This window comes from Cyanistes caeruleus, chromosome 9 (genome assembly GCF_971803275.1).
Source record: "Cyanistes caeruleus chromosome 9, bCyaCae1.hap1.1, whole genome shotgun sequence".
Taxonomy (NCBI): Eukaryota; Metazoa; Chordata; class Aves; order Passeriformes; family Paridae; genus Cyanistes; species Cyanistes caeruleus.
The window spans coordinates 34,573,928-34,587,480 of record NC_141709.1 but is presented as its reverse complement, the minus strand read 5'-3'; the positions used below and the strand labels follow the sequence as shown (position 1 = coordinate 34,587,480).

At 45.1% G+C, this 13,553-nt stretch overlaps 1 protein-coding gene across 8 annotated transcripts in view; it reads right to left on the bottom strand.

Moving 5' to 3' along the window:
- Positions 1-74: 74 nt before the first annotated feature.
- Positions 75-13,553, bottom strand: part of LOC111932934 (serine/threonine-protein kinase TNNI3K) — a 34,841-nt gene continuing 21,362 nt past the window's right edge. For 5 of the 8 annotated variants that reach the window (XM_086841963.1, XM_086841957.1, XM_086841960.1 and 2 more), the window contains 14 exons: positions 12,682-12,768; positions 12,245-12,301; positions 11,149-11,241; positions 11,006-11,063; positions 10,697-10,891; positions 10,263-10,367; positions 6,380-6,432; positions 6,160-6,212; positions 5,497-5,629; positions 4,537-4,646; positions 2,930-2,989; positions 2,569-2,738; positions 1,581-1,660; positions 75-1,482 (listed from right to left, as the gene is read on the bottom strand). In XM_086841963.1, the coding sequence (XP_086698089.1) occupies positions 1,412-1,482; positions 1,581-1,660; positions 2,569-2,738; positions 2,930-2,989; positions 4,537-4,646; positions 5,497-5,629; positions 6,160-6,212; positions 6,380-6,432; positions 10,263-10,367; positions 10,697-10,891; positions 11,006-11,063; positions 11,149-11,241; positions 12,245-12,301; positions 12,682-12,768 (1,325 nt within the window). In that variant the 3' untranslated portion in view covers positions 75-1,411. Of the gene's footprint in view, positions 1,661-2,568; positions 2,739-2,929; positions 2,990-4,536; positions 4,647-5,496; positions 5,630-6,159; positions 6,213-6,379; positions 6,433-10,262; positions 10,368-10,696; positions 10,892-11,005; positions 11,064-11,148; positions 11,242-12,244; positions 12,302-12,681; positions 12,769-13,553 lie in introns of all 8 variants that reach the window. The other 3 variants (XM_023932227.2, XM_086841958.1, XM_086841959.1) reach the window with 1 other exon arrangement.

Genomic DNA, 13,553 nt, shown 5'->3' with positions numbered 1-13,553 from the left:
GGTATCAGTGAGTACACAGAAGTATTAATGCACATGAAGCATTATGTGCATTAATTGATGCTTCCTTGCTCCACTTTTGTTTCTCTAATCCAGTTTATTTTCTGGTTTTCAGGCCCAGTCACTAAATGCAGTCACTGCATGGTTACTTTAAACAAGGGAAGAAGACAGAATGCAGAAAACTCTGCATTTCTGTTGGAAAAAAAATCCTGTTGAAAAAGAATCAGTGCTGGAACTGATTCTTCAGATATGAAAATGGATCCTTTCTGTACCATTGGTGTTTCTGGCCAAGGCAAAGATCAAGGAAGGAGACCTAGTCTTTGTCCACCCTCTTTCATCAGCCTATTCCCTGCTAGTGCTTCTGTGGCTCGGCCACGTGGAGCAGATCATCATCTGGCCAATTGGAGTCAGGCAGGCAATTTTCATCAGCATCCCAGATGCAGCTTCTCCCTTCTGCTCTGCCCCCCTCCCCTCACAGCATGCAAACTGCCAGCCTTGCTCGTACTTGTAGAAAGAACACAACAGATTTCCTCCAGCTATAGACAAATCTGGATGTTGCTTTGTTGTGGTTTGCTGGAGCTTTATAATTCCTCTTGCTCAGCCCCTTCCATGGGAATCTTGAGACTTCTTGGGCCAGGAGATTGCAGACAGGGTCCAGCTGGTCTCCTTGTGAGCCCCATCCCAGGCTTTCCTGTGTATTTATTCTGACAGTTCTATTGTCCCAGCAGCTGCTGCTGTAAATGGAACTGCACTTGAGACAGGAGCCCAGTGGAGCAGTGGTGACCACGGGCTGGTACCAGGGGCAGAGCTCTAACAGCTTCTCCCCATTCAACTTTGCAGCAAGTGAAATAACAAATGGAAAATGACCTCGAAGCTTTCTACAGTGAAATCTTCCCCATTTTTATTACTTCAGCACTACTGAAGTAATGGCAGGCGTGTCAGAAGCATTGTCAGAGCTCACCATGTATAGTTCATGTCTGTCACACTGCTTGAGGCCTCAGTGCAGATCTGCTTCAGGGATCATGGCTGTAGAAACACAACATCCCCAGTAACATCACTGCCAGCACTGGGAAATACTGATTCTGCTCAGCCAGGAAGGCAGCTCTGCCTTGGCCACACTTACACTATTACAGGTAAATTTTGTTCATTTGAAAAAAGACCCCAGAAAATAACAGCATGATTAACTCTGTAATTGCTAGAGGAAGAGTTCAACTTCTGCTACCCTGCCTCTATTCCCTTTTTTAATGGTTAGAGTTGCTGCTGCAGGGCACGGGGTGGTCAGCTGAGGGAGATGCAAAAGCAGAATGCAGGACAGGGACATTTGTCATCAGCAGTAAAGCTGTTTGTTCCAGGGGTGTGAGGGGGACGCTCAGGGTGGTGTGGTGGGGTGGATGGCCGGGCTGGGGCAGGTCCCTCAGCTGCTGTCCTCCACGCTGCCGCCGCAGGGGTGGAACCTCATGGTGCTCAGGGGGTCCGACACGTACCCTGCAGGAGCAGAGGGAGGGTCAGTGCAGCTGGCACAGGGCGCCCCGTGGGGCCAGCACAGTCCAGGCCAGTGCCCCGTGAGCTCTGCAGCAGCTCACCGTTCTTGTCCACGGGTGGGTACTGGAAGCTCCTTCTCATGTCCTCCAGAGACAGGCCCTGAGAAGGGGGGTGCCCAGTGCTGCAATTTAAACAGGAGGTGTCAGCTCAGGTAAGACTGATGATGGCACATCCCCAGACCACGAGAACTTTTTTCCCAGGGTAGAAGGAAAGAACAGCACCATGAGACATCAGCCTGGGGCCCGAGCCCAGCGGTTCAGTAAACAAAAAGCAAGAGTCTGTCATGAAGTGAGAGCATGAACCCCAGGCACTCAGTTACCCTTTCCAGAGTAACTGCCCTCAAATACCCCATTTGGGGCTTCACAACTGTCTCTGAATTGCCATCTTGGAAACAATTCCAGGCATCAATCCAGGGGCATTGACATGTATTCTATGTGTCAGTGCTAAAAGGTTCTTGCAAATACATTTCTCGGGCAAGGAAGATTGTGGAATTATCTTCCTGTCATGGACCAGACCTACTGTCCTGCCAACATGTGGTTCATCCCTGATCTTAAGAGATGAGAGTTGCTATGTTTGCCCTTGAAATCAGTTCTCCCAGTGGTGGGGTATAATACCTCAGGCATTTACTTAACAGTACAATAATACAGAACCCAGGTGTGTCCCTGCCTTAAAGACACCAAATGCCATTGTGCAGCCATGAAATGAGTGACACCCAGCTTTTAGGATGTGCCCCGGTAGGAACAGTCCCATCAGTGCTGACTCCTGCTAACCTCTACGAGGCTCTTCCTATGTAGTTGTCTCCTGTCTCTGTACCTGCTGGAAGGCTCTGGATTCTGTCTGTCTGTCTGTCCATCTGTCCCTTTACTTCTCAGCAAGGCCACTTTCACCGTCCCCCGCTGCCCTCCCAGTGTCAGCCGGGGCTGTGTGACGGGCACAGGCTGTGTCCTGGTCCTGCCCTGGCAGCTCCCAGCAGCACAGGCAGGTCAGGGGCCGTGCCAGCCCTGCCTCGGGCCCTGTGGCCGTACGCACCCCTGGCTCCAGGCAGCGCTCGCCCGCGTGTTCACCGCGTACTCCAGCTCGAAGCGGCTGCGCAGGGCGGCCACATGGCTGCGGCCAGGGCCACCACGGGCCACCAGACAGTCCGAGGAGGAGGAGGGAGACAGGGACCCGCTGCTGTTGCTGGAGGCTGGAGACATTAACTGGATTAAAAAAAAAAATAAAAAAATAAAGGTACCATTATGGCGTTTTTACAAGTCCTTTCTCATCTCTCTCTTGTAAGTCATATCCCACTTTCCCTTTTCCAAAGCCACCGCTGTCCTCAGCTGCTGCCACTGTCCCTGCTCCCACCTGCAGTCACACAGAGCTCCCCCACTGGGAGCCAGCTCCTCACCTCAACATTGCACAGACACTCCTCCAACTTCGTGACAACTTCTGAAAACTCTGGTCTCCCCTGTGAACACAACAGGAAAAAATGGGTTAAAAATGGAAGGGGACGGATCTGATGTGATTAGATTGACACACAGGGAAGGGCTGAGTCACAGTCCCCATCATTTCCCCTCTCTGAATTTCACGGCATAGCTGTCAGTCTGTTTGGGAAGCTGATGAATTTTCCAAGTTCAATGCTGAGCTACAACGTGAAGTGGTGTGTGCATATGAACTTTAACTGCAATTAATCTCTTTTTCTGTAACAATTAGATTTGAGCTAATGATGACTAGATCACAAAAATACTATCGATAAATTATTGGCTCTGCTCTTTAAGTTGACTTTCTCTTTGCCCATGAACAGGACTTCAGACACAGCAACAGCAGTGATGAGCAGTGGACAAGTTCCTGGCCAAGCTGCCCTGTATGGCCATCCTCCTCCCTCCCTTGTCCATGAGAGCTGCACTTAATGAAACTAAATGTTTACTTATTTACAGAGCTCAGCCCTAGGCCTTATGGCAAATTCTCTGGCTCTAATTAAAGCTCACAAATCCAATTAGCCAATGAAAAAGGCTTCTCAGGAGATGCTCCTAATCTTCTAATCACCAGTTTGCCTTTGGAAACAGCTGCTGTCAAAAGTTTCTAGGAAACAGATGTTCAAGTACCTGATAAATAGAAATAGGGACATGGCACATGGGAACTAGTTTTCAGCCGTGATGGGCCTTGAATGAAATTAAAGACAAATAAAATATTTTCTAATTTGGAGGAATTTCATGGCCATCCAGAAAAATCCCTACAGGTATATTCCATTTTCTGCCTTTTTTTTTTTTTTCTTTAAACTGAGCAGCCCTTGTGGAGAATTTTGACCTGTGAACACTCTTTGAGCTCCAAAACTCACAATTTTTCCAAAACAAATGGCAGCAAAACACTTTAGTAAAGCAAAATAGAGGCTAATAAAGAACAGTAGCAAAAACCTTTTAATAAAAATAATTTGGACAAGTTTTTACTCACATCTTGTGCAAAGTTCTGGCCATCCACGGGCTGATTAAGCCATAAATTGTTTTATAGTTCTGTCCTGAAGCTCTAAAACACTGGGAAGATGAAGTGACATTGGAGTCACACTGATGGGTAACAAACTGCACTGGGACTCTGAAAAGATGGTTTTTCCTTACAGGGGCTGAGTGCTTGTGGGTATGCTGACAGGACACAGGAACTGCACCCATCTCAGCACTTGCTTAAATCAGGACTTTAATAGGACACCTTATTAAGAAATTTAAAATGAATGGGTGTTACATGCTGTCTTTAGTCATTCCTTACAAAAATCTGAGGGCAGCAAGGAATCTTCTGCTCATTCTGTAGCTCAAGTCATAATCAGCATTATGTTATTAATTAATTTTTGTTGAAAGGCTAAATGTTAATTTACTTTCCTCTCAATTCACCAACTCTCCTGTATTACCTGACACAGCCCATTATCTGCCTGGGGGCGTTCTGCAGTGACCCTTCTCACAGAAACTGTGATTTCGGGGGCATCAGCCAGAGCAATGTGCCCATCTTCCCTCTGCTGGGGGCACTCACCTCAGGACAGGCATTCCAGCCTCTCATCAGCAAGGCAGAGATGGGCTTGGGGATGGAGTAGCCGATGGGAGGGCGGATATGGTGATATGCCATGTCAGCCGCCGCTGCCGCTGCAGGGGACAGCCAGAGACACCGTGAGAATCCAGTCACACCAGTCCCAGGAACACCCCTGCCAGCCCTGAGACACCATCAGCACACAGTCAGTCACACCAGTCCCAGGAACACCCCTGCCAGCCCTGAGACACCATCAGCACACAGTCACACCAGTCCCAGGAACACCCCTGCCAGCCCTGAGACACCATCAGCACACAGTCAGTCACACCAGTCCCAGGAACACCCCTGCCAGCCCTGAGACCCCCAGCAGGTATGGAAAGCCACTGCTGAGCGATCCAACCAATGAATAAAGGAGGTTGGATGGAGGCTGGAGGTGAAAGGAGGTGTTTCCCATCAGACCAAGAGCAGACCGAGATGCCCATCACCATGGCCACCTCTGGTCCCAGGTCACACAGCCATGAGGGTCTCAGTGTCAGAGGGGCTGAACCTGATCTCCTTACCCATGCTGGCTCTGACCACGTCCTGCAGTGCTCATGACCTCTAACAACTCCTGTCAGACATCCAGGGGTCAGAATCTCAGGAGTGCAAAGTGCAGCCCTGGAAATGTTGCTCTGCTGTTACACACCCCCTGTGTCCCCTGCTTTGGGGATGCTGTCCTGAGGCACACCAAGGAGATGCACCAATGAATGGCTTTGCAATCCCAACAATCATGTCAGAGACAGACCCTGCAGTCAGAGTGTCCTGCTCCTAGTCCTAGACCTAGACAGGAGAGTTCTGTGCTTTTCACCAAATGCAATATCTTAGCACTTAATAACACACTTCAGTGAGATACTGGTTAGAATTACACAGTCTAGCTACTTCTCGAGTTTAGAGAAATTTAAAGTATGAATTCATTGAGCATGTTACCTGGTTTCAGGTGAGCAAATGGAATTTCCCCTGTTAACAGCTCCCAGAGGCACAAAGCGTAGCTGAAGACATCAGCTTTGATGGTGTACCTCGTGCACTGTGTGAACACCTCAGGGGCCATCCAGCGCAGGTTCTGGGCACCAGGAAACAGCAATCACACGTTAGCAGTGTTTGCTTCCTCACACAAGCACCTATTCCTGTATTTCTATGGCTGTTTTCCTTTGTTCATTTCCTGCCTCCATCACTCCATAAAATAATTGGTAATCTGCTAGGGAAAACTTTCAGCTGGCTTGCAGGATCTAGCCAGCATGCTACTGTGCAAGATATGTAACTGCATTAGCCTGGTTAGAAAAAGGAACCACCTGCCAACAGCATGTGAGTGGAGTGGATTGAAGTTAACTTTTTAGTAAGCAATTGGAGCAACAGAGCACCAAAGACAGCCTTACAAAGCATTGTTTTCTGCTGCAGATGTTATATGTTCCCTCATCTCTGCTATTAAAGATGGAGGAAAAAAATAAAACCAAGACAGAGAAACACTGATAGAGATTAAATATTACACCAGTCCATCTTTTCCAACAAACATATTTCCAATGTCTTCTTCTCCTAAACCGTGTTTGCCTGCATGTTTGATATTAATTATGTGGAACAAAACAAGAAACAAACCCCAGGTTGTTTTGTCATGTTGTCTTCATCCAGGGATTGCAGAAATCGAGATTCTGAAACAGAGCAAGAAAAAGAATTACTCTCAGGCCAATAGAGACACACACCTTATTATACAAAAGTCCTACCTTAAGTACAGTTCCACAGAACCCTCTCAGTAAGCACATGTTGAGTTTTAGAGAATTTTGGGTTAATTGATAAGTGTTTCATAAAAACTCCTTACCTCCAAAATCAGCAACTACTGCATGACCATCCTCATACAGGAGAATATTGTGACTAGGGAAAAAAAACAACTGTAGGTAATTGTTTGATAGTGTCTTAAAGATGGTGAACAAGTTTTTGGGTCATAGTTAAACATTTGAGTTCAAATCACCTCCTTGGGTAGGTAAATGTCTATAAGTACATCTCATATTTATTGTTAGAAAGTGCACATTACCCCTGAGAGGACAAACCAACCTTTGACTGATTTGCACACAACAAATACAAAGAGAGACTTTTAGAAATTGGCAACAAAAACAAAAACACGGGTTTCAAACAAAATGCACACTTGGAGAAAGACCCACAAGATGCTTTGGCAAGGTCACAAGCTTCCAGAACTTCTGGAGATAAAGGTTTCCCTGCCCCAGTCACCACACCTTCACTGCACAGGGCTTGGGAAGGGCTGAGCAAATCACAGCACAAAAGTGCAGGAAAGTGGACACAACAATGCCCTCAGCATATTTGTCAAAGGCTGACTGAGCTGAAAATTCAGAAGAGGGAAAAGTGTATGAAAAGCATAAATGAAAAAGTTGGCAAGAGTTTACATGAGAAGGGAAAATGGAAATAATATTGATGGTCTCAACAAAAAGTACAACATGCTCATATTAGGCCTGTAGATACAAACAAGAACAGTCAAGTGAGGAACACAAATTTTACCTCATAACAGTCTTATGACAGAAAAAAAAATTAAGCTCTCCCAAGCAGGACTCCCACAAATCACTGTCTTCAAGATTTCCATCTTCACCTAAACCCAACCCTTGGGATGATAAATTTAATCATAAAAATGTAACCATGACTCTCTTGATTTATATTGGATTTGATTTTAGCTCTCATATGTACTTTCCATCAGAATATTGACATGATTTTAGTATGACATGTGGAATTGTTTTGAGACCCACACCACATGCCAAATGAAAACAGGAATCAAACACAAGGCTGAACTAGAGCGACTCTTGAAGGCTGTGCCCCAGGGTGGGTGTAGGTAAACAAGGCACACAGAGCTACAGACTTTGCTCAGATTTGGCCCCTGTCAGTAAGGACAAAAATTACCACCATGTCTCAATGTGAATAAACTGCACTGAGCCCTAGCTTCAACTTCAATATATTCCAGGATTGTGTAAACTTCAATAAATCCAACTTGACAATCCAAGACATAATCAAGACCTAGGCTGACAGTTTTTGTGGAGAAGCAGAGAAATCAATTGAAATTCTCTTTCTCCTCATGGCACACATTTCATAGAATCACAGAATCTCTGAGATTGGAAAAGAAGTCTCCAAGACCTCCAAGATCACGGAGTCCAACCTGTGACCAATCCCCACCTTGTCCTCAGCCCAGAGCACTGAGTGCCATGTCCAGTTATTCCTTGGACACCTCCAAGGATGAGGAGTCCACCACCGCCCTGGGCAACATCTTCCAAAGCTTGATCACTGTTTCAGTGCAGAAATTCTCCCTGATGCTCAACTTGAACCTCCCCTGGCCCAAGATCAGACAAACACTGCTGGAATGCTCATCTTGGTGCTGAGTGCATTGATGGGCATATCTGAGAGCAGGAAACATGCTCTGGGAGGGTTCTGTCAGTCTGGTACCTCCAGGGAACACTACAGTTACTGATTTTTCTTTTTTAAAGTAAAAAATACACCCTACAGAAATAAGGCTTGGAAGGTGCATCTTAAAAATGCTGTTATTGCTTCAGTGGCACTTGAAAATTTGAAAATCTCAGATGAAACAGGTACTCTTAAGCTTATTTTCAGACATACAACAAGAAAAATCCAAGCTGAACTGAGCTGGCAGAAGACTAATACTGATTCAGCAGAATCAGAAATTAATTCTCTTCTGTAAAGGTCACGCAGGGATTGCAGTGGTGAGAGCAGGCATTGTTCTTTTCATGAAACCAGGGAAGGAAGGAAACGAGGTAAGAACGAGGAGTGTGCAAGCATCCTGGCTTTGTGAAAGGACATGGTTCTGGGGCCTGCCAGGCATGGAGGCTTCCCTCTCCCATGGCAAGTGACAGGCTCAGCATGTCCCTTTCCCAGGGATTTGGGCCATTAAAAGATCCTTCTGCCTTTAACATGCTGTGGGTGTAATGAAAAGCAATGGATATTTTAAGATTTCAAAAGGGACATGTCAACAAAGAGGAGTCACAGACTCCATCCCCATTAGCAGCAGGCTGCCATCCTCTCTTTCATCTCCCTCATCAAGCAGCTCTCAGAAGTGCTCACAGACAGTTAGAGTCATCAAAAGCAGGTCAGTCACTCAAAGGCTTCCTCCAGCCACGTTCAGCTGTTATGGCTTCAATTAAATGGATACTAAAATGGTCTCTCTTTTATTGCAGTGCTATAATCAATGTGGCTGCCGTCCCTCACCCTGGTGTAAGTAGTAATAAGTTGATGCATGTCACCATTCCTGATGGCTGTCAGAAGTGAAAAGCAACATAAAACTCCCAATTATTCTTCAAATGGAAGGATAACCCCTTTTCCAGGGCAAAGACACGAAAGATTAATTTTCTTCTCTATTCTGTCAAGCCATATTGCAGGTTTATTTAATGCATTATGTGCAGTGCATTAGATTTCAGAACTCACAGAAGTGGTTATGAGCTATGTGAAAATTTAAGGTAAAAAATATGAGCCTCCTGTGAAGCCACTGGCCAAACTTAACACAGAATTTCACTCTTAGTCTTTCTCTTAAGCTGTTGCAAAGATTTTCATCTGGTAATTGTGCCTGTGGGTTGGCTGGGGCTCATGCTGCAAACACGACTCCTGCTCTGGCACTGAACTTTCAGGAGTTGAGCTCTCAGCAGCACACATCAATGGCACCAACAACCCCAGAGCACATTATTTCTGACCCTCACAAATCCCATCTGGGTGAGTTCTGTGGCGCTTTCCGGCTCTCTAGGAAGATACTGGTTTGGGTTTTCTTTTGTGGAAATCATTATTTAAAATCCTTAAGTGCAGAACTGTCCTTCTAAGAGCCACCAAGGCGTGGAGCTGCACTGTGAGGTCTGTCCTGGCTCCCCTGGAGCAGCTCTGCAGCTGCAGAGTCAGGCATGGGGCTCCTGGCTCGTGCCTCAGAAGCAAGGCTCTCCCCTGGAACCACACAGGTTTGTGGCCTGGAGGGGTGGGCAGGGATGCAGGGGTGTGAAGGAGGCTCGGAGGAGGGTGGAGGATGCCATTGCAGCGTACCTGGAGGGCTGACAGAGCTAAAGGAACATGTTTTGGCTTTAAAAAAAGGATCATTTTCATCCCCAGTCCTGCAATCAGTGCAGCTCAGGTACTTCATCCCCTGTGACTGAAACATGCACAAGCCTGTTTCCATGGCTAGAGCACAAGGAACAGGCTTTTCCCTGCAGACACCAAGGACTCAGTGCTCCCACAGGGACACCACCAAAGCCAGGGATGAGTGCCCAGTCCCGTGCAAGACCTCAGCTCCCAGAGGGGAGCAATCAAAGCTGCTGTTAGCTGCAACAAACCAGCCAAGCAAACCCAGGAACAGGCAAACTCAGTGACTATGGGGAAATATTTACAGTAAAAGAGACAAAGCAAAGGGGAAGAGATGAAGTGATGAGGGAATGTGACCAAGTGCCCTTTGACAGCAGGTGTTAGGCTGAAACTGAGCCTCAGAAAACAGATTCAGAAAAACAAATGCATGCATGAAAACACTGTCAGTGACTGCAGCCTTCAAGGTCAGTCACAGTTCAGCAATTGTGACTTGTAGGGGTCTGTACAAAACCTCTGAGATTATTTTCAGTTGAGTGCTAGTGAGATACTGAGGTTGCAGGAGCCTACAGGGTGTCCCTGTGGCTTTGAGCTTTCATGTTGCCTAAATTTTTTAGTTAAAGACAGAAACTGACCTGTTCAAATCCCGATGTATGATGGGCTGTGTGAGATTGTGGAGGTACTCCATGCCTTTGGCCACATCTACAGCAATGATTAATTTAGACTGCAGATCAAGAATTCTGTATTTTGTAAAAAAATAAAAGTTTACTTGAAGTTAATAGACAGTTGAAAAATATTTTCATCTGTAAATCATAGAAAGTTTAAAATTATTTTACATACAAAATGTTATATAATCTATGTAAAGCAAATCTATATACTGTAAAATAATGACAGTAACAACTTGGTGATCACTTATCAGTTTACCTTGTACACCCAATAAACTGGACCAAAGCTCAGTATTTTCTAGTGTGTTCCTTGCTCTGTTTTATGCTGAAATGAGTATTTCCATCAGCCCAGATTCCCTACTCCACATTCTGTAAGCAGGCCTGGAGGTGGCTGAGGGCAGTACCTCTTCTGCTCGTGGAGCAGGGAGAAGAGCGATCCCCCGGAGATGTACTGGGTGACAATGGCAAACTGGCTGGGGTCGTCCAGGCAGGCTCCCACAAACTGGATGACACAGGGATGGTTCAGCTGGCAGAGAATGGAAACCTCACGGCAGAACATGTCCACATCGGACTTGGAGCAGTAGGTGTTGGCTCGGTAACTTACAATTGACGTGAGAGGGAGCAGAGGGCAAAGGTATCATAAAATAAGGGATTTTGAAATACTCCAAACCAGGTCAGTGACCAAGAGGAGTGGAAAAGCCTGACAAACTTACCGTTTGATGGCAACAATTTTATTTCTACATCGTCCCTTATAGACTTTTCCAAAAGACCCTAAAATGGTTTAAAATGAATAAGCTCAGCTATGTTTGTTATGCACATCAAACATTTGAAGTGAATGCACTCTCACTTGTGATACCTGAGCCGATGATCTCATGGAACTCTATCTCGGAGAGCTGGAGGTGGAAGTGGGATGGCAACCCAGCCCGGAGGAGGAGGACATCAGCCTTTTCTGCAAGAGAAACACCCATCCCCTTTGTAAAACATGGGCAGGGGGAGGACTGGGCAGAAAAGCACTGAACTTGAGAATTCTTGCCCTGGGAAAGCTGATTTATCCCAGCACACTGACTGCAAATCCCGCTCCCTGCTGCAGCACACCCCAGGGACAGACACGCCCTTGCAAGCCTTGGGCACTCCTGGCTCTGGCACTTGTCAGCCACGAGCACTGGCCCAGTTCCCACACTCTGCCTGTACCATGGGATGGCAGCACAGAATTCCTTACATGGAGAATGAATTCCTTTTTTCTGTGTAGCTCATTGCTGGGGATGCTATTCCAGAGCCACCTGACTCTTGGTGACACGTGGAATTTAAACTTTGCAACTATATTTAGTTGTCAAATGTCTCCATCTTGTTTATCTTTTTAGTTTATTACTATAAAGTTCATCAGAATATTTCTAAACAGAGCATTTTGATGCTGCCATGTGAAGGAGGTAAGGATTTGATTATATCCAGAGTGAACATTTAAAGTGGAAAACTGAAAGTACCACAAAAAAAAAAAAAATAGAGGAAGTATTTTAAAATAACCTTAAAATATTTATCTGAATGTTTCAGCTGCATTTGTTTCAAAGTAAAATTATTTTTGGACAGACTTTTTGATATAATGATAATTCAGGCATTTCACAGTGTGATTTAAATGGTATTTATTTCCATTCATGAAGAAGTGGGTATTTCATGAGTACTATTTCACATCCTCTTTCTATTTCACAGCCTCTTCTCAAAGAAATAAAGAGAAATATAAATATTTTTTTTTAAGTGAATGAAAACAAGGCAGATACAGGAACTGTTATTATATTGGGTAACAAAGCTAAGTATATTGTTTCCTAAAATCATCCCAGGGAAATGGAACAATGTACCATAAAAAGTCCAGGAATAATGAATCCTGTGCAGGATGCTCAGGCTGACAAACACATTGGATAAAAGGACCACAAAAGTTCACGTTTTCCCATTTCAAATACCTTTTGTCATGCTTTTAATCTTCCCTAGAGGGGATGGCACTGACACATAGGAACCATCTGAAATAAAGAACAGAGAGGAATTATGGAGTTCAACAACAACAAAGTGCTGGTGCTGATAAATTCCCGAGTCAATGATGCCAGAAAGAACTACTAATAAAGGGTGGGAATTCAGATAAACACACCAGCACATCTGGTGGGAGCTGGTGTGGGCTGGGACACAGCTCATTTTCCTCACTGAACCAGGCAGAGCAGACTGGGATGTTGTGTGGCTGCAGCCTCGGAAGGAATCTGTGTGAAATGGTGAGTCCCATGGCAATGATTTTATTTGTGCTGGGCAGCACTGACTGCTCTCTGCTCTCTGACATGGGTGGAGCACTTCCAGAGATTTCAGCACTCTGATTTGGATCAGGCCCTTTGAATTAAATGAGTGCTCATACCTCCTCCAGGCTGGGAGTATTCATTGCAGGGGGATTCATCCTGAGGTCTCTTGTAATGCTTCAGGAGGGTCACAATTGCATCATGACCTAGGAAAGAAAGAGGAAATACAGGGATTTACAGGCAACTCAAAAGACTTTTTTTTTTTTTAATTAATTTATACAAAATCAGGGGATTTTTTAAAAAAACAAAAAACATGCCTACAAAATATGCAAAGACGTGGTGATGCTAATCTAAACCTACTGTGATTCTTAACTGTAGAAACATGGGAAATTTCTGCCAGTAGAAACAAGCATGTTACTTTACTATTCCTAAAATGCAAGATATGGCAAAGGAGAACTCTGCTGCAGAAATCCTGCAGCAATGGACGTTGACAATAGTCTTCAGTGGACCTGTCAAGGAAAACCAGTGCCTGCAAACATTCTTTTCGTAGTTCTAACCCAGAGAAATTTGTACACCCATTGCTGCAGATGGAATCTACACCTGCCCCTTGCGAGGCACCAGCTGGCAGTGGGGCAACCTGCTCAGGGTTTGATGCACAGAACTCTGCCTGGCAGCACTTAAAATTCTTTCCTAAACCTTTCCAAAATGAGTTTTCCCTCAAATAATTTCTTATATATATTCTCATATATATATATTATATCTCTTATATATATATATATATATTATATATATTCTCTTTTTCAATAATCAGGTTTTGAAAAGCCTTGCAAACTAAGCTTTAATACATTGCAGACATTCTCACAATAAAAGGCACTGCAGGGAAATGTCCCAGAAGCCACAGACTCAGAAACAAGATGGGAGCTGCTACCTGGCTGTACCTGCAGGACAGTATAACAGGAACCATGGAAGATGCCTCACTTTGATCCATATT